The sequence below is a fragment of the Amblyraja radiata genome, chromosome 3 (genome assembly GCF_010909765.2).
Source record: "Amblyraja radiata isolate CabotCenter1 chromosome 3, sAmbRad1.1.pri, whole genome shotgun sequence".
In the NCBI taxonomy this organism is placed as follows: domain Eukaryota; kingdom Metazoa; phylum Chordata; class Chondrichthyes; order Rajiformes; family Rajidae; genus Amblyraja; species Amblyraja radiata.
In genome coordinates, this window is record NC_045958.1 from 67,780,158 (window position 1) to 67,805,333 (window position 25,176).

Sequence of the window (25,176 nt, forward strand, 5' to 3'; positions counted from 1 at the left end):
CCCCATATCCGTTGCTTCCACTAGCCCCTAGAGCTCTATACAACTCTCTTTTAAATTCATCCAGTGAATGACCTCTATTGCTTTCTGTGGCAGAGAATTCCACAAATTCACAACTCTCTGGATGAAAATGTTTCTTCTCATCTCAGTTTTAAATGGCCTCCCCTTTATTCTTAGACTGTGGCCCCTGGTTCTGGACTCCCCCATCATTGGGAACATTTTTCATGCATCAACTTGTCCCGTCCTTTTATAATTTTATACGTTTCTATAAGGTCCCTCTCAGCCTTCTAAATTCCAGTGAATACAAGCCCAGTCTTTCCAATCTTTCCTCATGTGACAGTCCCGCCATCCCGGGAATTAAGATCGTGAACCTATGCTGCACTGCATTAATAGCAAGGATGTCATTCCTCAAATTAAGAGACCAAAACAGCACACAATACTCCAGATGTAGTCACACCAGGGACCTGTACAACTGCAGAAGGACCTCTTTACACCTATACTCAAATCCAACTTTGCTCCATGAAACAAAAGTGCCGATTAACGTGTATTTCCTCTTTGATGTTCAGCTCCATTAAATTCAGATTATTTGGGCATGCAACAGTGGGGACAAGGGGAGGGAAAAGGGAAATGTTGCATTGCTTTGTTGTGTGGGAAGATGCTGTAGGAGGTGAGTATTCAGACGAAACAGGAGTATTCTGTCGTATTGCTGAAAGGAGAAGAAAGATTTCACATTCAATGCCCCAAATATTCATTTCAAGTCAACTACGTGTACTTACAATGTATTACATGCTTACATAATGGATTCTGCAATACTGTGGAGATCAAATGCAACTTGGTTGATCACTTTGTACAACATCTCCACCCAGTCGCCTGTCTCTTTAATTCTTTGTCCCACTCCCACCATAATCTGTCTGCATTTGACTTTCTCTGCTCATATCACAAAGCTCATTGTGATCTCAAGCAATAGCAATTCACATTCAAACTTCATAATGGTATTTAAAGTCAATTTCCAGAATTCCTTCGATAATATCAAATTATGGTTCCGCATATTTTCAACCTGTTAGCTTGAATTACCTTATGCTATCGGTCCTAGTATCCCCCCCCAAAGTCATTGGGGTTTTTTTCTTATCTCTTACCTCTCATCTCTTTTTCTGCATCTTAAACCTATTATTCTGACAGTCCTTATAATGCACCTCAGTAAAATGTAGTGGTGCTGTGATCAATTTACCAAACCAATAATCCATCCATTTGCCTCCACAGTTGCTGCCTGTCCCGCTTATTTCTTCCAGCACTTTGTTTTTTGCAAATAATCTGGAGCTCAAGACAACAAAAAAAATTCAGTCTGAAGAATGGTCTCGACCTGAAACGTCACATATCCATGTTCTCCAGAAAGGCTGCCTGACTCACTGAGTCAATCCAGCACTTTATGTCCTTTTGTGTATTAACCAGCATCTGCAGTTCTTTGTTTCTCAATAAAATCCAGAGAGCTGAATTAAAATCTGACAATGGCAGCTGTGGAATTTACGTTCTGTTCATAATTTAAAATAAAGACAAGGTGGTCATTTGTAACAATGGCTGTGAAACCAAGAACCTACCATAAAAACCCATCTGTTTTCTTAAGTTCAATTGGGAGGGATATTTCTCCTCTTTATCTTACTCCAGAGCCACAGCAATGCAGTTGGCTCTTAAACAGCTATTGAAATGACCTGACAAATCACTCTGTTCAGGGGCAATTAAACATGGGCAATAAATGCTTACTTACAAATGTGACTTTCCATGTGGGGCTTAAAAGGGGTAACACAGAAGGGAGTGCAGAGTCGTATTTGGGCAAGAACCTGCCATTGGAAGGATAATTATACACATTACTGTGACTGGAACCAATCCTTAGGAGTAATGGAAAACTCTCATGAAGAGCAATTGAAAATGGATAAGAAAAAATATATACCCTTGATGCAGAGAACACAATTTTGAAAGATTGGAAGATATTGCATAAAAACAGGCCCTTTGACCTACTGAACACACAGACCATTGGTCACCCTGTTTACTCTGTTATTCCGCTTTTGCAATTTGCAGAGACCAATTAACCTGCAAACCTGCACGTCCTTGGGATGTGGGAGAAAACTGGAGCACGTGGAGGAAACCCATGCGGTCACAGGGATAATGTGCAAACTCTGTATAGACAGGAGCCGAGATCAGGATCGAATCCCAGTCTCTGGCATTGTGAGGCAGTAGCTCTACCAGCTGCGGCACTGCGCTGCGCAATAGTTTGTGAGGGAACTTTGGTAAAAAATTTTAAATTTCTTTATTTTTATATAGCACATTTTTAGCCAACTTGCATTGACCCCAAAGTGCTTCACATAATTACATCCACACACACAGGCAAAGGTGGGTGAAGTGTCTTGCCCAAGGACACACACAGGCAAAGGTGGGTGAAGTGTCTTGCCCAAGGACACAACAACAGTATGCACTCCAAGCGGGATTCGAACCAGCTACCTTCCGGTTGCCCGCCGAACACTTAGCCCATTGTGCCATCTGTCATAAAAGGATGAAAGCGTGGAGGAAAAGGATGTGCATTAATCTTACCAACACTGAAGGGTGAGAAGTAGGTAGCCCAAAGAGGGAGAACGCACGCTGGCCGGCTGACAATCAGAACCACCTCACACTCATGGAACACTCTCATGTCACCAAAGCCCAGCACTTACTGTATGTGACGAGCTTGAAAGCTACGCCCCAATTCTTTTTTCCATTAGTAAAACTGACCCATTTGTCAGAAAAGGGGGGAAAAGTGAAGATTAGTTTCAGCTGCTGTAAAACAACAGACAGCTACGCTGCAATATCAGAGCGAGAAATGGACAGTCAACTAACTAACAGTACGCAACTAACTAAGTGTTTTTAAGAGTGCACTGATTTAAAGGCTGCATTCGACTGATGGGAAAGCAACTTCCATGAAAATCTGCCAACATCAGTGATCAGTGGACAGGGTTAGATCAAGCTCCTCCATGTAATCACTGAAATCAGTTGCCAGAGAATGACAAAAGATGGACACAAAATGCTGGAGTAACTCAATGGGTCAAGCAGCATCTCTCGAGAAAAGGAATAGGTAACGTTTCGGGTCAGAACCCTTCTTCAGACGAGAGAATTGCATACAAGTTTATGTTACAGAAAATCAGTCCTTAAGGTGTGTAATATCTTTAATGTACAGGCACATTGTCAGTTCCTGCTGACTGTCAATACACATTGGTGACTTTGACAATAAATGGTTTACGGACATTTATTCTTGGATACTTGCACTCACCATGCTATGATTGCTATATTTTGCTCTGCAAATCAGCGGTGCAGCACAATACACAAATGTGCTAATTTAGCATGTTTAGCACCACTAACTGATGATGAATGTGCACACAATGTATAACTGTATTGTGCTTAGTACCATGGAGGTGCAATGAGTAAATATAAGGCTGACTGAATGTTGAACTTCATTGCAAGGGAGATAGCATAAAGACAGGGAAGTCTTGTTACAATTTTACATGATGTTGGACAGAACATACTTGCAGTACACATAAAATATTTATCTTTTTTAAGGTGGCATATACGTGAAATGGAGGAAGAGGTTCAATCGGTAATTCCTCGGGGTTGACTATAGAGGTTGGGTTTACAGTCACTGGAGTTTGGAATAATGAGTTGTGATCTTAATGAAACTTATAAATGCTCCTCGACTTACGTCAGGGTCACGTCCTGCGGACTCTCGCTTAAGTCAGATGTTATGCAAGTGCAGAAATGGAAGTGCTACTGCACACACACAAATTGACACGGAGACAACATGGGATCTTCGACTTGGAGACCACATGGGATCTCCAAAATGGAGACTGCATGGGATCTCCGACTTGGAGACCATGTGGGAACACAAATATGGAGACCACGTGGGAGCTCGGACTTGGAGACCACATGAGAGCTCTGCTGCGGAGACCACATGTGAGCTCCAACACGGAGACCATATGGGAGCTCTGACATGGTGACCACCTGGGACCATCCACAAGAACAGCTGCCTGGCTTGTGGAAATGGCCGCATGCGCAGTAGCTCACTGCTACCAAGACTACTGAGATGTGCAACTCAGAAATAAAGCCGTGGGGTCAAAAGAATTGCTTATGTAATTAGGAGTTTACGTATGTCAACCACTATGTAAGTCGGGGAGTCCCTGTATGCAGTACTGAGGCTCTTGACAAGGTTGATACTGAGAAGAATTTTTCCCTCATCTGAAACCCAAAACCAGGGGCCTGAATTCAGAGTAAGAGGCCACCCTTTAAGAAGGAAGAAATGAAGAATTTCTTCTTTCAAAGATTTGTAAATACTTGGAATTCTTTGAGCAGAAGGCTGCGGAAGCTGAAGCATTGAATATGTTGAAGGCCAAGATAAACATACTTTTAGTGTAAAGGTTTTATTGCGAACAGACAGGAAAGTGGGACTGTGAACAAGATACAACCATCCATGATCTTACTGAATGGAGCAGATTGGAAGGGGCATGTAACCAACCCCTATTCATTTTGTTCCCATTTACCATTTCTAAGAAATTGGAGGAAATAGAAGGAAAAAGTAAAACATAAATGAACGAAAGCACCGAAGATGTCAAATTACCCCATTGCCACCCTTCCAAGACATGAATGAAACAGCCCTAGATATCTACCTGGAAGAGGTATTTTGCCACTACAATGAATGAAGACAATTCAGAGCTAAAAAAAACCCATTAGCAATGTGCAAACTGATGAGCACATATAGTACTTATACAAACATAGTGTATTTTCTATTAGCATTAAATACTACCAAAGTTCCAAACTCAGAAGATGACATTTCGCGCAAAGATGGGTACAATAATCTAGAGTAACATATGTGGAATCACAATTTTAAGCTCTATCAGTGATGCTAAATTATGGAGACTTTATATATAAGCCCGCACCCAATTTAAGTCTTTTTGGATGCAAACAGCAGAGAACGACAATAGCTTAACCACGCGGTCATAATCAGAGTCACCATTCACTGACACCACCAGCCCACTTTTCAGTAAAGAATTACACCTGTCTCCAAAACACAGCGTAAAATTATGCTCTCTATAATATTCAGATTTCTTTCTTTTAAAATCTTTTTATTGTTTTTTTTCCCCAAAAAACAAAAATAAAACATAAAAAACAGAGCAAAAAGAATAATGATAAACATAACAATGGTATAGATACATGGGGATCAGGATTACATTAATAACAGGTATAACCTAATATGAGACCAATGTCAAAATACACAATGAATATAGACCTCCCGGTCTCTATGTAAGTATAGTTAAATCTTTAAAACCACAAAGATAAAAAGACAAAAAGAAAAAGAAAAAAGGAAAAAACAAAACCCCCCTAAACTAAAAAAAAAAAAATGTAATAATAAAATAAGAATAAAAATAAAATAAATAAAAAAACAAAGCAAAGCAAAAGAATCTGAACTGAGAATTTCACCAATTTAAGTCTGTTTGTCGTCAAGTCCGTTCCACCCTATAGAGGTAAAATAATTTTTATAACGGTTAAAGAGGGAGCAATTTATGTTGTATGAAAGTGTTCAATAAATTTTCCCCAAGTCTTATCAAATTTAACCAAGGGTTCACTCCTGATTTTTTCTAAATTTAACCATGATATCGTTTCAGTGTACCACTGGAGTGTGGTCGGAGGGTTGGAGTCTTTCCATTTAAATAAAATAGATCTTCTGGCGATTAATGTGGTAAAAGCAATCAACCGATGGGCGGAGTGGGACAAATAAATAGAATCTAACATTGGTAGCCCAAAAATTGCAGTAATAGGATGGGGTTGTAAATCTATACCAAAGACTACTGAAATAGTATCAAAAATTTATTTCCAATATTTTTCCAAAAGAGGGCAGGACCAAAACATATGGGTCAGTGAGGCCACTTCAGAGTTACATCTGTCACAGGTAGGATTTATATGACCATAAAAACGAGCTAATTTATCTTTTGACATATGAACTCTGTGAACCACCTTGAATTGTATCAAAGCGTGTCTTGCACACATTGAAGAGGTATTAACTAATTGAAGAATCCTCTCCCATTTCTCTATAGATAAAGAAATTTGGAGTTCTCTTTCCGTCATTCTTAATTTTATCAAATGTATCTATTTGTAATTTCAAAATCAACATAAATAGTCGTCATTAATCCTTTCTAATAATGGTTGAACTGTAAAAAAAAATTTGGATTGATGTGGTAGCGGAAAAAGGGGTAGAGTAGCCTTCAAAAAATGTCTGATTTGTAAATATCTAAAAAAGTGTGAATAAGGTAAGTTATATTTATTGGAGAGTTGTTCGATAGATAAAACAACCCTCCAAAAACAAATCACGAAAAGCTACTAATCCCTTCCTCTTCCATAACAAAAAGACTTGATCAGTACTAGATGGTTGGAAGAGAAAATTGGATAAAATAGGACTCGATAAAATAAAATCATTTAGTCCAAAAAAATAGCTGATTTATTTGGAAGCACATGATCAGATGTTGACCTGTCAATCGAGGGATTCAGACAGCAATTGAAATCTCCACCCATTATTAAAAAGTGTTCATTTAAATTAGGAAAGGATGCAATTAACGTTTAAAAATCTCAGCGTGATCAATATTTGGAGCGCTGACATTCACCATAGTGACTTTTTGCCTATAAAGAACACCGGTAATCACCAATAATCTGCCATATGGATCAGAAATTGTTTGATGGTGAACAAACGGAATTGAGGAGTCAATAAAAATAGAGACTCCTTTCACCTTAGCCTGTGAATTTGAAAGAAACTGCTGTTCTCTCTTAAACTTGAAGAACCATTGATTGTCATCTTGCCTTACATGAGTTTCCTGAACAAAGATAATCTGAGCATTTAGTCTGTGAAGAACTTTTTCCTCTTAATGGGATGATTCATGCCATTCACATTCCATGAAAGTAAGTTAATAACTTTATCCATATTGCTTGTAAAAATCATGTGGAATGTATTGGGTTAATTTCTTGAAGCCTAATAGTTCATGATACTGGAAGAAGAAAAACCTAGGGCGGAGCCAGAAGTGACGACATTTCAGACATTTTTGTAGTTCAGAATATGCACAAATGAAGAGCACTAAATGAACAAAATCATAATTGGATGGTTTAGGTCTTCAAGCTTTAAGTCTCTGTTAAAGATCAATACTAGTGCTATTTGCCCGCTTTTTCAATGTGCCCGAACTTTGTGCTATCTGACACAACACTCAGTACTACCCTGCATGCTGAGCTTTCCCTGTGTCTGTGTGCACACAGTGCACAGAGGACCTGGCTCAACCACCACATGATGCACAAACGCAAAGGAAAAATAATTCCATCACACAGCTTATTGTGTTTTGTGATAGAATTTCTAGCCCCAACTCATCTACTCGCAGAACTACCAGCGCCAGGTCAGATAACTTCCTCTGTGAATCTAACAAAAAAAAACCTTTTGCTGGGTTCCTAATCTTAAACATATTGCAGTACTGGTCGCTCTCCCAATATCTCACACAATGCCGTGAGATGCCCTCTGTTATTTAAGGAGAATAAAAGTCCCTTATATAGATTCTCTTTCAGCCCTGCTCTCTCCATAATTGTGAATACACATTCTCGCCACCAGCTTGCTGGCTTGCAGCCTGAACAATCTGAAGACTAAATTAAATCATCTAGATCAGACTGGGATTATCTACAGGAGGCACTCTGTCAACAATATTCATGGTAATTGTATTCACGGTGCATGCGTAGCCAGTAATTCTGCAAGTGTTTACCTATAATGAGGAAAAAGGCTTTAAAGCAAGTTGTAATGTGTGATTAATATAGGTGGGGTTTGTCAATACCCAAATCAAATCATTCTCGCACTGGACACAATCACTCAGCGTCATGTAATCTCTGATAGGCGTTTGATTCTCAGAAAGACTGAGTAAGGCTGCTACTGTAAGTGAAGTTTAAGCCTTCAACTATGAGTCAAGATTTTTTTTAAAGTGCTGGAAGAACTATGCGGGTTCTTCTGCATCTGTGGAGGAAATGGACAAGCGGCGTTTCAGGTTGGGATCCTTCTTCAGGAGGGAGAAAACTAGAAAAGAGAGGTCGGACAGAATAAAGCCTGGCAAGTGATAGGTGGATACAGGTGCAGGGAAGTGGGGTGGGGGGGGGGGGGTGGTGGGGGTTGACTGGCCGATGGGTGCAGTAGGTAACAAATGTTCGAGTTGAAAAGGAGACAAAAGGGTGAGAGTATAAAGGGGGAGACAAAAGGGGGAATATATAAGGAGAAAAGTGGCAGTGAAAGGTAAAGTCAGAGAGAGATGTGGGTGGAAGGGGAGAGGGGTGGTTGAAAAGTATGTTAGTAGGCACATCTTCCAATATAGAGCAGAGGTGCTCTTCCAAAACCTTTGCCCATTGATCATGCCGAGACAGAGATTGATAAATATTTTGTTAAGCAAAAATGATCAGACACACACTCCAAAAACTGGTCAGTGAAGTGAAAATGCAGATCTATCAGGATCTTGCTGAAAGTTGAACAATCTCAATTGTCAAGAATGTTTAATTGTCAGTTCCGCCAGAAGCAGAAGAATGACATTTCTACTTGCTGCAGCTTTACAGACACATTAATGCAACAACACAAAAATACACAAAACAATGACACAATAAATCATGAGTTATACTACATAACCAGACCGCAACCTATGAAAGTCTATAGTATTTCATTGCTGAAGTAGGGTTGTGAAGAGTAATTCTAGAGCTTGATGATTGATGGGAAAATGTTATTCTTGAATCAGGAGGTTATGGTTCCCAGGCTCCTCAACCTTCATACAGGAATAGCCGCAAGATGAGAAGCTCCACCATCACCTCAAGGGCTGAATGACTTCCTTACTGTTGACAACTATTTCTTTCTTCAATTAGATAATATAAAAGGAGAATATGGGCCCCCTGGAAAAAAAGATGGTGTCTTTACATAGGAGGTAACCATCAGAACAATCAAACTATAGCAGATTAGGACCTTAGGCCAGACCCTATCACTTACTCTGACTGCCATCTTCAGAAGACAGCCAGCTGGAGCACCCACACATGAAAGAGATATGAGAATGGAGCTCCATGAGGTTCTCATAAAAAAGATGAAAAAAAACTTCAACAGCATGAATAAGACAATGTGTCTGCTGAATATACCAGTTTCCAATGCAATGTTCTTCCAAAGCAAAAATACTTTTTCATCTTCAGAATAACCACATCCTCACATTGAATACATGCGGAGCATTTGGACACAGTTTAATCTTTTCTGAATAATATGAGGGATGCCAGAATCATTTGTGGCATGACTCCCAAACTATATGCACGCCATCCATTGATGAAGGCCCATAAAAGACACATTCAAATTCAAACATTCAAATCCACCACAGCCACCCCCCCCCCCTCCCCCCACCCATCATCAGCAGAGTCAACCTGAATGCATGCAGGGCTCAGAAAAAGAAGAATTGCTTGGAGTTTTTGTCTTGTTAATGACAGCATGAATTAATGCCAATATCATTGATACTAAAATCCAGAAACAACACAGCAGATTCATGTAAGCTTGCCAGAAATTAACTTGATGGTTGTAGGTGCTACGTCACGGAGACATTGGAGTGGACCATGTCAGTCACAGATAATGTTTTGCAGCCTCACAGGACTAGCGTCAACCCTCAGCTCCATAGAGGCGAGTTCCAAAGTGAGCCTACTTTACAGTTCAGTAGCTCAAAACTCATGGTCTTTTTTGGGAGGGGTCGGTCACCAACTAGATTGGGCTCTGCAGCTCCTTGAGGGGCACATGGTTGAGAAGACCAGGTAATCCTTTGAATTTTGTATAGATTTCCATTCCACCGTCAATGAAGCAGAGCACTGTCTGATAATCCAAGCACCTTTCAGATCCCTCGTAGGATTATGTGCTTATCCCGGTTCTGCAAATACTCCCATCACTGTTCAGAACTGAGCCTGTGGCTTTAATTGGCAGCAGATATGATCCTGTCTCTCTGTACATTTAATGCCAGAAAAAGTGCCAACCCGAAATTTCTCAAAACAATTGTCTTCCCTAATCATTTTCAGACGTTGAATGTTTGGAATGGAATAAATGCCAACTTGCCTTTTTTAGCGGAAGATACTGGTTTATTTCATCTTCCACTTTCAGAATTGTTCATGTATTAACTGGCAAAACATGAATTGGAAATGACAGCAAAACTACAAACTCCAGATGACTGTTCCAGCTAGAGAATCTGAATCTTAACTGCCACTTACTTTCAGCAAGATGACTTTCAGCGCACATGGAAGATTATTCCAATTGATGCTCGGGAGAGTATATCACTGGCATGAGAAGATGAGCATATGAAGCTTTGTGCCTCAGATCCTGTGCAGATATCTTAAAGACACTGCGGCCATAGTTGGATGAGGCAAGCTCCAAACCCATACCATGCACAGGACAACAGATTCATTGCATGTCTGGGGACACAGGGAGCTGCAGAGGCTGAAATAATGTATAGAACACAAAATGCTGGAATGACAGAAGGTCAGACAGCAGCAGGTATCACAAGGGGGGAGCAGCGAGAGAAGGTCTCACAAATCCCGTGTTGGAGAGAGGAGAGAACATTTTCAAAGTAGGCATACCTTGAGGAGATTTCACAGTACAACAGTAAAATGGAGACTCAAAGAACTGCGGATGTGGGAATGTTCCACAGATCACAAAGTGCCGAGTAACACAGCGGGTCAGGCAGCAAACGGCAGGAAGTACAGAGGGGGAGCAGTGAGTGAGGGTCTCACAGAATTTATGTCGAGCAACAGGTCTCAATTTTAAACATCGCCTATCCATGTCCTCCAGAGATGCTGCCTGACCCGCTGAGTTACTCCAGCACTTTTGATCTAAACCACATGCCTGACTTTATCCCCGCCGATGTACACTGTGGATTCCAATGTGAATGTATAACAATTCCATTTGTTTTTTTACTCACCCTGCATCCCCCCCCCCCCCCCCCCAACCCCCGAAAGACTTTGGGTTGAACTGATTCCAGAGAAAGTGAATAATTTTATCTTCTGAGACAGAGTGACTGAGTACAAATATCAGACGTTTAAAAGAAGCATTTCTGTGGGATTGTTCATACTTGTCTTGTACAGTTGGGTGTGGTTGAACTATTGGGTGGATGGGGAGGGGGTGTCACTGGGACGATAGATAGGAGAGTGTGTATATATGTCCCTCATATTATGTCCTTCATAAAATCAATGCCCCTCAATAAATCATTGCCAAAAAAATGAAAACACTCAGATTTAGAAATGCTTGCGGGATCATTAATTAGTTGTCGGGGGTAGAAGAATTCATCACTGAGGCACTGGCTAAAAGTGTGTTGCCATAATAGGTGCTCATTGAAATTGGTATCTGAAATTAGGTCCAGAGGTTTCAATGGAACTGAATTTCAGAAGCTAAGTGCTAAATGCAATGCACTATATGTCATTCTATTGCATGCTTAGTGCCTTTTCAAAGGAAGAACATCTATGACAGAGACTGAAATTGGAAGAGTTAATTTTCTGATTGGCAGGATTTTGGATGGGATCGTCTGTTTTAAACCACTTTTGATGTACTTTATAAAATGATGTCCCCAACAAAGTCAGGAGGAGCAGCAGGTTGTTTGGATATGAGCATGGAGGACTGAGGGACAGGGCAAAATTACGGCAAAGAGAGTTCAGGATGGTCGAGACTGAGTCAACCATTTTTGTTCTGAGAACGATACCACAGCCCGTTTAGTAACATTATGATTCAAGGAACTTTTAAGTAACATGGGATTCATGTGTCCATGTATAAAATCAGGATAATCCCTACACAAGCATAAAAAATAATAAGAATTGCCTCTTGGAATTATAGCCCTGTTCTTGATGGAAACAGGGCTTCAATGGTTGTATTTTGAGAATAGATTATATAAACATAGGTTGTACTCCCAAGAGCTTAGAACATTGAAAGAATGATCCAGTTCAGGTATTCAAAATGCAATCACAAAGATGGAGAGAAACATTGGTTTATTCATTCAACCTCAATCACATGTGGTAAACACCTACGTATAGTACCGACTGTACGGTTTGCACTGCTTCTCAAAGTACCAATGACTCAGGATGCTGACTGGAAGATGCAGCAAATTGCACTTAAGTCTCTGAGAATGCTCCTTGTCTTTAACAAGGGTGCTTAATCAACTATAGAGGTCACATACCTTATCAAATAGTTCTGCTGTCGAGCCTTGTCTCAGAGGTAGCTCTCATCTCTCTTCAACAGGAGGTTAATGATACATGAAAAATCTGACTCTCTTGTAGTGCTAAGGAAGATCTGCAACACCATAAGTGTTGCCTTGCAGAAGATGTTAAAATGATCTGTTGTCTGCCAATCTCAGATGGGTGCAAACAATCTCAGCGCAGGCTGCTTTTCTCAGCGTGAAAACAAACTAGACTTCACCATGTACAGATTTCCCGACAGCACCACAGTAACCATACTTTAAAAAAAAACTCCTTCACGGATTGTAAAATGCTTTTACTCGTCTCAAGGTGCTAGGCAAATGCAATTTGTCTTTCTTTCTGAACATTCACTTTTGCAAGGGTTTTCTTTAGTTATAAAAGTTGCCTATCGATGTCCTTCAGAGATGTTGCCTGACCCGCTGAGTTACTCCAGCATTTTGTCTTTTTTTTGGCAAACTAGTATCTGCTGTTTCTCGTGTCACCTATGAACATTTAATTTTATTTGCTCTGGGACGACACAATAATTGGTTTTACTATGCACTATGAGATTGCACCAGTTTTACATCTAATTTTATTTTAATGCTGCATTCATTAACTATCCCTACCAGTTGTAACATCGCCCGGGGGTATCGCCTCAGCGCAGAGGGAGAAGAGGAGGGAAGAGACTGCAGCCCTAAGACTTTTGCCTCCATCACAGTGAGGAGGTGCTTGGTGGACTCACTGTGGTGGATGTTAATATGTGTTTATTGTTGTTTTTTATTGTATTGTATTGTATGTATGACTGCTTCAATTTCGTTCAGACTTCGGTCTGAATGACAATAAAAGGCTATCTATCTATCTATCTATCTATCTATCTATCTATCTATCTATCTATCTATCTATCTATCTATCTATCTATCTATCTATCTATCTATCTATCTATCTGTAGTCCTCATTAAATAACTTGTAAAAGTAAAATAAAGAAGCAAATATTGAAGTCTGTCCTGCAGATCATGCTGTAATGTGCAATAATTGGGAGTATTAACATAACTCTATTTGCAACAGTGGACATGGACAAGTGCTTCATCAGTTTGATATGACATAATCCAAACCAGCATCAGTGCAGAGTTCTGCAGAGAGCCAGTGTGGTATTTATCCTATAAGGAGCAGGGGCACCTGACAAGTTGAGGCAGCATTCTTCACCTCCCAGTATTGTTTGTTTGAACATTTCCCTATTGATTTACACTGCATTTACTTCCTCTCCAAAATGTAAATCTATTCTGGTGGATGTTTTGTTTTTTATGACACATGGATTAAAATGGCTGACTTTAGAATCTGATACCCAATGTAAAACCTCAAGTCAATGGCTTAGTGACTTGCCAGGCTGCTCTTGGCACGTCAGGCCCATCATGCACAATGAGTACAGTAACCCGATATGCAATGTCTATTGAGGAAACAAGCCTTATGAAATGAATACTGCACCAGTCTGCATTTCTCTCAGATCCCCTGGGCACTCAGGATGCATTTCAGTTAAGTCTGCAAGTGGAGCAGAGAAATGCACATCTGCAATTTTTTTTTTTGCGTTATTCATTTGATAAACTAAAGATCGTGGAAGTTGCCTCACCTTCCTGGGACTATAAATGACAGAAGGTCATTTGCTCAGATTTCTTGCATAAATAAAAGTTTGCAAAGTCAGTATTATATCCCAATCAACTGTAAATATCTACTGTCAGCAAGAGTCATAGAATCATAGAGGATGGAAACAGGCCCTTCAACTCAACTTGCCCACGCTGACCATCATGCCCCATCTATACTAGTCAAAACTTCCTGCAATTGACCTATATCCTTCTAAACTTATCCTCCACATGTCCCGGGGAGCCGCACGTGCAGCGGGAGTGTCTCGGGGAGCCGCGCGCACGGCGGGAGTGTCCCAAGGAGCCACGTGGGCCCGATCCACTGGCCAAACAATCGCGGTGCCGATGACCGGGCGACGACCGATGACCAGAATGCGCCCCGGTAGGCCCGACTCACCCCACAGGCCTCCCAAGGGACTGCAGAAAAGCCAGGTGGCGAGGCCTGCCCGGATCGAAGGAGCCTCAGCGGCGGCGGCGATGGGAGCCTCGTGGCAACTTGAGCCTCGACAGCAACGGGAGCCTCGGTGGTGATGGGGCCTCAGCGACAACTAAAGCATCGGAGCGGGAGCTTTGGCGGCAGCGGGATCCTTGGCAGCAGATAGATCCTCGGCGGCAGCGAGAACTACGGTGGGGTGGAACGTGAAGGGTGGGAGGGTGGGAGGGGGGGGCGGCAGGGAAGACAATGGGGACCCAGTGTTGGGGAGGGGGGGGGGAAACTCTAGTTTAGAATCTTCTGTCCAGGGGATAAGTCTGTGTTTGTTTGTTTGTTCATTTGTTCCTGTGAAGGCGCTGTGCACACAGCAGTCAGATAACAGTCGCTTGCATTTTTCTTTATTTTTTGCACTTTTAATTTCAAGTTTTTTGTGTACCTTGTGTGATGTGACTGTTGGCAGACTAATTTCCCTCCGGGGATAAATAAAGCTTTATCGTAGAACTGCTCCACAGGCCACTTCTTCCTACAAAGGGCAGTGTACCACATCTCCAGAAGTAGCTCACAACAGCAGCAAATATTTTAAAACATATGGATGAGAGCTTGAGACTCAGCATCTTCAGGGAACTATCTGCTTACATTGCCATCTCTTTACTCAACCTCACCATTTTACACTCCCTTAACTTAGTCTCAACAGCTTGGAGTGTCATCATGCGCACATTACAATAATTTACGTCAACAGAAATGGGAACAAATCCACACACACTCACAGGGACGCACTGCAATCCATTGTACCACTGTCCATTAGCCAAGACCCTCAACTCTCAGTTGTCCAACTTCTCTAATGATCTACAAGTTGTTCCAGGGTAACAAACTGATTCTATTTTTGCAGATATATCATAAATCGCTACTGGCCATAGGTCAGAAAAAGCACAAAATAACTCGACAGTTGCACAATCACTCAATATCTCCACATTGTTGTAATGAATGACAACAAAAACACATAAGACCAATAAGAAGAAACTATTATACATGGAGTGAGAGAGAGCTAACTCTGCCAAGAACTGTTTTCTTGAGGGTGCAACAGAGATCCGATATATTCTGATCTCAGTTTACGATGTTGATCTTAGATGGAATTATTATTTCCGCCTTTATTCTCTAGCTCACTCTAATAACAAATAAGCTTGCATTGCTTGCACATGGATTAATTTTCCAAATCATGTCCATGTCAATTGCAATAAGGATTTGGAAATCACCAGCAGTCCAGCTTGTTCCATTTTAACCATAGACTCTCCAATCTAGTTGTCAATATGATGCTCTTCACTTCAAAAGGCCACAAAGATTTTTGTTTTGGTGGAAAATTGTTATGCCTTTTTCTAACTGAAGATGGTCAAAATCTGAAATTCCCCTGTGAAAGGAAGAGCTGGTGAGTGTATTTTTGAAAAGTTAATACTGCCAGACACATCAGCCACTGCATGGCTTTATTTCTCGCTGCAACAGAGGCCAAGTCATTGGATGTAGTCAAGGCTGTAGAGGCAAGTTAGTGGATATTTTTGAGGCAGAGATAGATAGATTCTTGATTAGTACAGGTATCAGAGGTTATGGGGAGAAGGCAGGAGAATGGGGTTAGGAGGGAGAGATAGATCAGCCATGGTTGAATGGCGGAGTAGACTTGCTGAGCCGAATGGCCTAATTCTACACCTATTCCTTATGACCTTATGATAACAGAGCACCATGAACAAAATCTAAGTTTTGTCAGCAAATAAATCTTCCAATAACATATAGAGAAGAAACCTATCTTATAATTGCACAAGAGAAAAATTGGTGTGAAATTAGAAGACAGTTTCTCAAGTTAGGGCAAGTGGATGACTCACCTCCTTGCTGAGTTTTAACCTGTATCTCAGGTGAATGTGGTCCATCTCCAACAGAAGTGAAAGCCAGGACACGTACGGTGTAGGTCGCCTCTGGGGTGAGGTTTGCAATTGTTGTCAGCATGCTGTCATCAACGTTGTGCTTCTGCCAGTTGTTAATGTGTTGGTTGGGATCCATAGTGTAATAAACTCTGTATCCGCGGATCTGCCCATTGGCCTCCTCCGGCTCCTCCCACTGAATCAACATGGTGGTGGTGCTCAGCATCCGTGCCTGCACAGACTGAGGGGGGCTGGAAGGAGCCTGCTCACCTGTTCGCGTCTCCACCACTTCGCTGGGTGGCCCTTGACCAATATTGTTCACCGCGATAACTCTGAATTCATAATCTGAGTAAGGGCTCAGTCCTCCAACACTGTATCTCGTTGTAGCTACCCCATCGATCTCCTCAAACGGCCCTTCTGAATGCTTGGGCTTGTGCTGCACGATATAGTGAGCCACAGGCTCTGGGTTTCCTGAGTCCCAAGTCAATGTGACACTCGTTGCTGTGGTTTCAGTTACAAATGGAGTGCCTGGAGGTTTCGGCAAAGCTGCAGATAAAAGCATGATGTAAGCACAACCTTAAATAGATCTGCAGATGTGTGACCTTTGCATTGACACAGTTACAATCACCCCAAAGTCTTTAATATTGGAAATTTAATTATGAAATGTCCTTCTTATCTATGTCCATTATTAAAATGATTGGTAACGTCTTACCAGAATATATTGGAAATGACAAGAGTGCGATTTTGAAAATAGTTTGGATTGAAGATACCAAGGATCTATCTAGTGATTTTATGGCCGTAATTAATCTAACCATTTTAAAACTTATTATTTTTGCTCCAATATCCCAAGAATGCAATTCAAAATTGGATGATGGATCATGGAAAAGCCATGCATCATGTAAATATAACATCTTTTAGCAAATTTACTGGTCCATGGTAGTTTTTGTAAATATTATTCACCTTTAACAGTGACTTCAGAAAATGCCTCTATAACTCCGAGTGTCGACATGGCCACACAGGTGTAATTGGCAGACTCCCTGACATTGTTGAGCTCCAGAACGTTACGTCCGATCGGCATGTCGTCTTCAGGAGTCAGGTCTTCTGCACCCAGCATCCACTTCACATAAGGCATTGGGGAGCCCACGGCGACGCAGGTGATATTTACACTTCCACCGGGCATAATCTCGTGGCTTGTCGGAGGGATAGAAAATCTTGGTGGAACACGCCGAACTGCAACAAAACACAAAAAGGTACCAACATGTACAAAAACAAGCATTTTTTCCACACATTGAAAGCATGACATGCATTCTACAAAACATCTGTCCCAACACAGAACTATATTACACATTTGACTTTAAACGTAAACCAGTAAAAAAATATATTTTAATAGAATTTTTCAATTATGTTTGCATCAGTTCTATTTGTACATCAATTTAGATCAAACCTATAAGTTTCCCACATTGGACTAAACTACAGACTAACATTACACATACACCATGCACAGATATATTAATAAATACACACGGAAGAAAGAATTGGAGGATCAACACCATGCTTGAGTTGAGTACAAAACCAACTTCAATGCTGCGTACTTCCAGTTGATGTGGGTTAATGTGCTTGACCACATTGTCACATCAGACCCCTGGTACACGTCATCTACAGTACATTGAAAGTGCAACTCATTTGCTTTCAGACTCAGTCAAAGTGGATGCAGCCTCAAGACCTCACACTAACATATAAACATATAGTTACATTTGAAAACAAGGCAAAGCTTGTTACTTTAACTGGGTCAAGTCATGCAAGCAAGCATACGGTTGGTTGACTGGAGTTCACCACCATGCTGAAGACAATTATAAAAGGACAACATAATATAGAAACAAAATGATTTTTTTTTGAAAAAGACATTGAATGTAAAATCCAAGATCCATAGGGTGGGGTGGGAGGAGAAAAAAAATAGGAAGGAACTGAGCAGGAGCATATTAGAATATGCTGCTATTGTGATATTATACAAATCCAGGGAAGGGAAAGCCAGTTTAAGAAGCAAGGTTTCACTGACAGCATTCAAAGCAAACTATGCATTTACATTAGACAGTAGATGCAATAACTGGGTTATTTGCACTCAGTGTTACTGCAAATAAGTAATGTAGTCAATAAGATAATTAGCACATTTACAAGACTGGACCATACACAAGACTCAAAGTTTAATAAAGCTTTTTTTATCAGTGCTCCTGCTTGGTATATTCAACAAGCTCTACTTAAATGCCTGTGCTGTTCCTTCGATTTTGGTTTCACAGGCACCATTTCAGTTGGAGACTGCCTTGTAATCCACAGGCCTAGGCCAAGAATAAAGTTCAAAGCAGACAAAATATTCAAAAGAAACCTATGCACATAAGTGTGCAGTTAAAGTATTTGCAGTAATTCTCTATTGGTTTACTCTATAATATGCACGAGCTGTTTTAGAAAATGTGCTGCAAGGCTATTTTTTGCAGTGACCCATTATGACCTTGTGAGCAATGATGGCTGGTAGCATGGGTAAAGGAGCAAGCAATCTTTAGACAGAGAGAATATCTATATACTTTTAAAACTCTGTGGGTGTGTGGGTCTACGGCTCCTCCCTCCCCTCCCTCTCCCCCTCCTCTCCCTCCCTCTCTCTCCCTCTCCCCCCCCCCCTCCCTCCATCTCCCTCCCTCTCCCCCCCTCTCCCTCCCTCCTCCCTCTCCCTAACCCCTCTCTCCCCCCTCCCTCTCTCTGCCCTCACTCTCTACCCCCCACCACCCCTCTCCCTCTCTAGACGCGCCTGCGAGTTGGGGGCTATGCTTAAGTAGATAGGCCGATTATGGGGTAAAAGGAGCAAATTAATAATATATTAACAAGGGGGGTAGTTAGCGTGTATGCGGGGGGGGGGGGTAGTTAGTGTGTGTGTGGGGGTAGTTAATGTGTATGACGCCGCATGCCGCCCCCCCCCAACCGCACGTTGGGGGAACAGACCCAACGGGTCTGCACTTGGTCCAGTGCTACAATAAAAGCAGGAAGCAGCCAATATTAATATAGATTTTGCATTACGAGACACTTTAATTCTTTTCCTTGGAAAACAGAAACTGAACCAGAAGAGGTATATTTTACTCATGCTTTGGAAAGCTTTGTACTAGGAAGCACAACCCTCCATATTTAGTAGGTCTCCCTGAGCAACAGGCATCAGTGAGAATCAAAGAGCAGGAACACTGACCAATTTAGCAGGTCACAGCTGGCCATGCATCCCAATGCACATCACCATCCAACATGCACCTCTGTTTGATGTCATTAGCTCACAAGCACCAACAGCCAAAACAAAAAGCTTCATATAAGACATAACATTAATCAAAGGCCACAATGCAGCTACATTCATTTCAGAATTTTTTTTGTTTTGTTATTTCAATCAATATTGCTTAAGGTGGGTAAAAAGTAAAAAACACACCAACCTTCTCGCAGCTCTGAGGGATGTAGGGGGTTTGATGCAGAACACAATGAAATGAGGAAAGGAGAAAAACAAGGGAAACACAGAGAGAGTAAAAAGGCCATATAAAGGCTTTCAACTGCTACTAGTACATGTTATCTAGCTCTGATCAAGCCTTCCTGCCTCGACTTTAATAAATCACCATTTGTTTGACTTTAAGATGGTGCCCACTAACTACAAATACCATCATATTGATATTTTCAGTCCATTTGATGAAACAAATAATTTAACCTCCCTAATGCTATAGAGGGTTTATGCCATTGTTGATAAGTCAAGATCACTTGGCTTTCTGGATAGTTTGCAATCATAAAACCCTCCACTTGTTCAAGGCAGAAAAGGAAAAAGAAAAAAAAGCAGTGGGGAAGTAATCCAAGAAGAAGCTAGTTTTAGCAGGGAGCACCAACACTGCAGTAATGAGCTTAAAGCTGTTACATTCATTCTGAATTTTTCATCATCCACATGGTAATGGAATCATATAGTTTTAAAATTATCTGCTAAATAATTTTCAGGTATACCAGTCAAGAAGAAAATAACTGCAAAAAAAAAGTGTTTTCTGGGATTCAACATGGATCTGCCCCAAGCTGTAAGCAGAGAGATGCCCAGGATGAAAGTGAACAGATTGGACGTGAGTGTACAGTTTACATAAGTGTACAGGGTACATAAAGTCACATTCTTTCATTGCGCTACACTCTCTCTTTCTTGAGATAATTCAGGGTGAAAACAAGACAGCTTCCAAACTCAGTTCATTACTGGAGTGCCAGGGGTTTGCAGGTTTCTCTGTAGTTTATCACGAAGGAAAAGAAAAAAGAATCAATTGTGTTCTGCTGATGTTTAGTCAGGAAGCTAGTGTCTACACACAGTCTCTCCACCCCATGCACCTCACGATTTAAGTGCATTCACACACATATCCCCAGTGCTTGGAATTAATTATTAATGATTAGTAGCACACCAAGCAATCAAGTTAACTGAAACAAACTTATCAAAATAACATAAATATAAAGCACAGATTTAAAATTAATACGAGAAAAAATAAGTAAAAATATAAAAAATATATATACTTACAAACCCAACTCACGGGATAGATTGGGCTCAAGTGCGTTGCTTTTTAACTCAATGCAACTTCTAATTGTATTTTTTTTCCACTACTTAGTCCTTCTGTTATCTAGTGCAATAGCTATTTACATTTATTTAGAAATGCTCCCAATGCCCTGATCCTTTGTGAATAGTGGATGCCAGGGTGTTATTGTTCCCTACCTCTCACATATAGATTGGCAGGGGCAGAATAACGTGTACCAGCACTGTTTGTTGCCACGCACTCATATTTCCCTTGGTCCGACTCTTCGCTGTTCTCGATTTGGAGGGCACCTGCATGGTAGAGAGAAAACAAAAATGTGCACAGAAACCTGTTAGAGAATGCCTTGCCAATTCAGCTTCTTTATTCACTCATTCAAATCCTTTCAACATCATGAAAGGACTTGTGTGCGAAGCTCCATTCAGCGTCGAGTCATCGCTTTGCTAAGGTGAACAGACAGAGTGGATGTGATGGGTAAGTTAGTGAAGGACGGATTTCACACCATTAAAACCAGCAGGAGAATGTTTTTGTTTTTTTTTAAATGACTTTTCACAACGAAATCCTGCTCTGGGCAATTCACTGGTCAATGGATGGGCGAGATTGCTTCAAAGGAGCATGGCTTTTGTATAAAGTAAAAGAGTTAATGTTAAAAAAGTCACCACAAAGATTCAAAATTGTTGAAAAAGGCAGACGTTTCTCAAGAAACATTTTCTTCAGCCAAAAATGTGCAGCAAAAACACAAAAAGCTGCTCAAAGTGAAAAAAAGAATTTTGGTTAGTTAGGCATAATCTCTCAAAATACCGTTTCAAAAGACCTTTTAAAAAGTAACTCTTGCTATACATGCAACCTTGTAGGACATAAATGTAATTATGGTGCAACTTACAATCTTTCAGACCCTTTTGCTGAAAAATAAAAATACATAAGAGTAAATTGGATCAGTAAAGAAAAATTCACACTTCGTCTCATTGTAAAATGGTGGCCCAAGTCAATTGGAAAGAGAAACCAACCTCTGGCGTCGACCCGATTGGGCCCCAAGACACGAAAAAATCCACCAGTGGGATTAGTATTTGAGTGTCTGCCCACAAAATGCAAGACAAAATATCCAAAATTATTGACTGAGCTTACGCTTAAAAAGGAAAAAAAAAGCCCAGCGCTGCCATCTTCACCGCACATCAAAATGTTCACAGGGTGCCTCCGGCTTGTGAGTCTTGAAGAAGTTGGTTGCTTGAAAAACTCGAACTCGCAAATCCGTGAAAAAGTTTTTTGAAAAGAAAAAAAAAGTGTATCTGGATAAGGAAAGTGTGAAAAGTGCTGGTTTGAAGAAGGGAAAAAGAAAAAGTGAAGAAAAATGACAAATCTCAGTCCTTGAAGGGAGGGTAAAAAGGTGACAAAAAAAATAATTATTCCAGGTCTTTTGCAGATGCTCCACACTTCACGTGATCTCACGCTCAAGATCAAGTACAGCTATGCAGGTAATGTTTGAGAAAGGGAAGGGGGGTTACCCTGAGTTTGTAATAGTACAAAAAGAGGGACAAATTATACGCTGTGACTGAATATGGACAAAGGACAATGATATGCAGTATCTAAGCATATCAAAAATAAAATCCTTTACATCCAAAGCAAATAAAACAGACACAACAGGAACATCATTGAACAGAAAACAAAGTGGACAAAGCAAAACAGGAAAGAATGGACATCTTTACGTGACAAACATGAGAGGTATGAAAGGACAGAAGAAATGAGAAGGATCAATTCTGTGAACGTTAGTTCAGCATTCTTACCTCGTATTGGCGTACCACCTGGGTGGATAATATGAATGCAAATAAGATTAGAAAGAAGAAGCATTAGTACGAGAAGAAGGAGGCTAGGGCTTTGGAAGATAAAATCAAATTAGATTTACAGAATAAAGGTCTAGAAAGAAGCTGAATTACTGTATTGGTAAACAGGATAATATTAGATAGTATAAGGTTAGTAAAGCAAGTTGTACCATAAAAACAATGTCCACTTTCGGCGACATTGTTGCTACCAGAGCAGAAATTGACTGTGAATTCTTAGGAGATTGGTCACATGTTTGACAGACTTGAACCCTTAACATATTTATAACTGTTTAAGCAAATATCGTAAACACTGTAGGCTTGGCGGATATAAATACTACCATTTAGGTTGGATTATGTCATCTACTCAACTACATCTAAGTGAAGTTTGTGTATCGATTTTTTTTAGACAGGTGTATCTTACAGCTGATAGAACTTTTTTTTGTGGAAGTGTGTGCCACTACGAAGAGATCCAGTGACTACACTAACTGTTAGTAAAATGCATGCCATGCATTTTAATCTGAACATGGAAAATTAGTGGGGGTGAAGTGCGCTTCAGAACTAAGCACTTACCAAAGGATTCTGGAGATTTAATACGGAAAGAAGAAAGACAGCATAAAAATATTATTATATTCCTTATAATTTGGCACAAGTTTTCAGAATTAAAGCTTTAAAACTATATAATCTACTTGACAGGTGAAAATTAATCTAAATTCACATTAACAGGTTAATTTACACAATTCTGCCGACAACAAGCAAAGAGGCAGTTAACAAGACGACTTAAACATCACAGGACAGGTCAAAGCTGAGAATCCTGGAACACATGTGTTCAAAACATCTCAGTATAGAAAGTTATAGTTACTAACGTGAATGTAAACAGGTTATTACAGACTACCAGTGGCCACTAGCAAATGTTTCAGCACGTTACTTAATAAATTTAGGATCAGATAAAGCTCATCTACTTGCTACAGCAAAATAAGAAACTCGGGAATGCAGGTAAAGAATATTAAAGGGTTTCAAAAGGAGTGCCATGGTCAAAGGTAGCAGAAAAAGCTAAAGTCTACATGAAAAGCAGGCTTCTGTAGATCCTGATATTTAGTCTGGAAGGCTTTAGTGCACATACACTACTGTGGCTAAAAGGAAAATGCTTCAGAATCAAAAATCAAACACCAACTTTAGTCAGTTCCAAAGATCCCATTGTACATCCAGAAATGGAAAAAAGTACTGTACACTTTGTCAATGAAATGGAACAAAACAACCATCTATATTTTGTTAGGTTAAAAATGCAGAGAAGATAGAACAAAATACAGTTTGTTAATTTTAGTTTTTTAGTCTGAAGATTGGTTTTAAAAGATTTAAAACCATTTGGTTCTCCTTGCAATTCTGAATGAAGCCCAATGTTTTCCAACTTAATCAGTTAAAAAAAAGAATAAAGGAAACAGAAAGAGAAAAATGGATCTGTTAAGTACTGCTGAAAGCAGTTTTAAAAAAACATCAAAAATACGGTCACAGCAGTGAGCAATATGGAATTAACAGAAGCTGCACACACAGACACTGGAGCAAGCTATGGCAACATCACAGACACGAACAATACACCAAAGTACACGTAAAAAAGATCGGAAATAAAAAATTACCTAGAAAACAATCTACCACGTGATAACAGAAACAGAAACAAGACCCTACCTGACCGTAGCTGTTTGATGCGTCCATTAGTACTGCTTGTATCAACAGGCAGGAAGTCTTTGAACCATGTAATTTCAGGGTCTGGATTACCACTTGCCGCACACAGCATGGTGGCTGTGCGTGTTCGCTCAACCACCTTCAACTGAGGGCCCATGTCTATCGTGGGATAACCTACAGGAAGCTGATCCTCTGAAAGAAAGGACAGCAGTGGAAACACATGGAGGAAATCAGTTAAAACGTTTTTTCACGAGGCCGCCAACGAGATCAAGCCAGTGGAGAATAATAGAACCTCAGTTCAGTTCTTGAATCATCCACACAGCAAAATTAGCTGATGAGCAACATCATCGAAAACATAGAAAATAGGTGCAAGAGCTAGCACCGCCATTCAATATGATCATGGGTGATCAGTCCCTTACCCTGTGCACCCACCCTTTCACTTAGACTCATAACATTTAATACTACTCCAAAGATAAATAATGTGTGCCGATGTAAAACCGCAAAGCAAGTTGCAGCGGGTATATATAGACAATCAAGTTTTCTACTCATTACATTAATGATTCTGATTGAATCCATACACATTGGTTCTATACACAGAAAAATAATTTTGATTTCAATACTGCTGAATATAGTAATTAATATTATTACACAAGTAGCCATCAAACAATTATAAAATGTTTTAATTAATATGTATGGATATTTAGCCGTTAAACCTGAATGAATTTAATCAGGTTTTTTTTCCCAGCTGGTTATCTCACAGAAACAGTTTAAATCCACCGGCCCAGCTCTGTTGTCCCAGTTACAGCTGTCCAAAGGATGGACAGTCTCAGAGCCCAAGGTCATCTTCTCATCATTGCCCATGCTCCACCTCCGAAACCTCTCCCCCAGGTGTGCGAGACT

At 40.4% G+C, this 25,176-nt stretch overlaps 1 protein-coding gene across 27 annotated transcripts in view; it reads right to left on the bottom strand.

The window, feature by feature from the left end:
- ptprd (protein tyrosine phosphatase receptor type D) overlaps nucleotides 1-25,176 on the bottom strand; it is a 578,649-nt gene that overhangs the window by 174,708 nt on the left and 378,765 nt on the right. For 11 of the 27 annotated variants that reach the window (XM_033017983.1, XM_033017971.1, XM_033017991.1 and 8 more), the window contains exons 5-11: nucleotides 24,280-24,468; nucleotides 23,170-23,178; nucleotides 22,564-22,581; nucleotides 20,965-21,075; nucleotides 19,676-19,687; nucleotides 17,178-17,447; nucleotides 16,182-16,763 (exon numbers count right to left, since the gene is read on the bottom strand). In XM_033017983.1, coding sequence (XP_032873874.1) covers nucleotides 16,182-16,763; nucleotides 17,178-17,447; nucleotides 19,676-19,687; nucleotides 20,965-21,075; nucleotides 22,564-22,581; nucleotides 23,170-23,178; nucleotides 24,280-24,468 — 1,191 coding nt within the window. The remainder of the gene's footprint in view (nucleotides 1-16,181; nucleotides 16,764-17,177; nucleotides 17,448-19,675; nucleotides 19,688-20,964; nucleotides 21,076-22,563; nucleotides 22,582-23,169; nucleotides 23,179-24,279; nucleotides 24,469-25,176) is intronic. The other 16 variants (XM_033017981.1, XM_033017990.1, XM_033017989.1 and 13 more) reach the window with 5 other exon arrangements.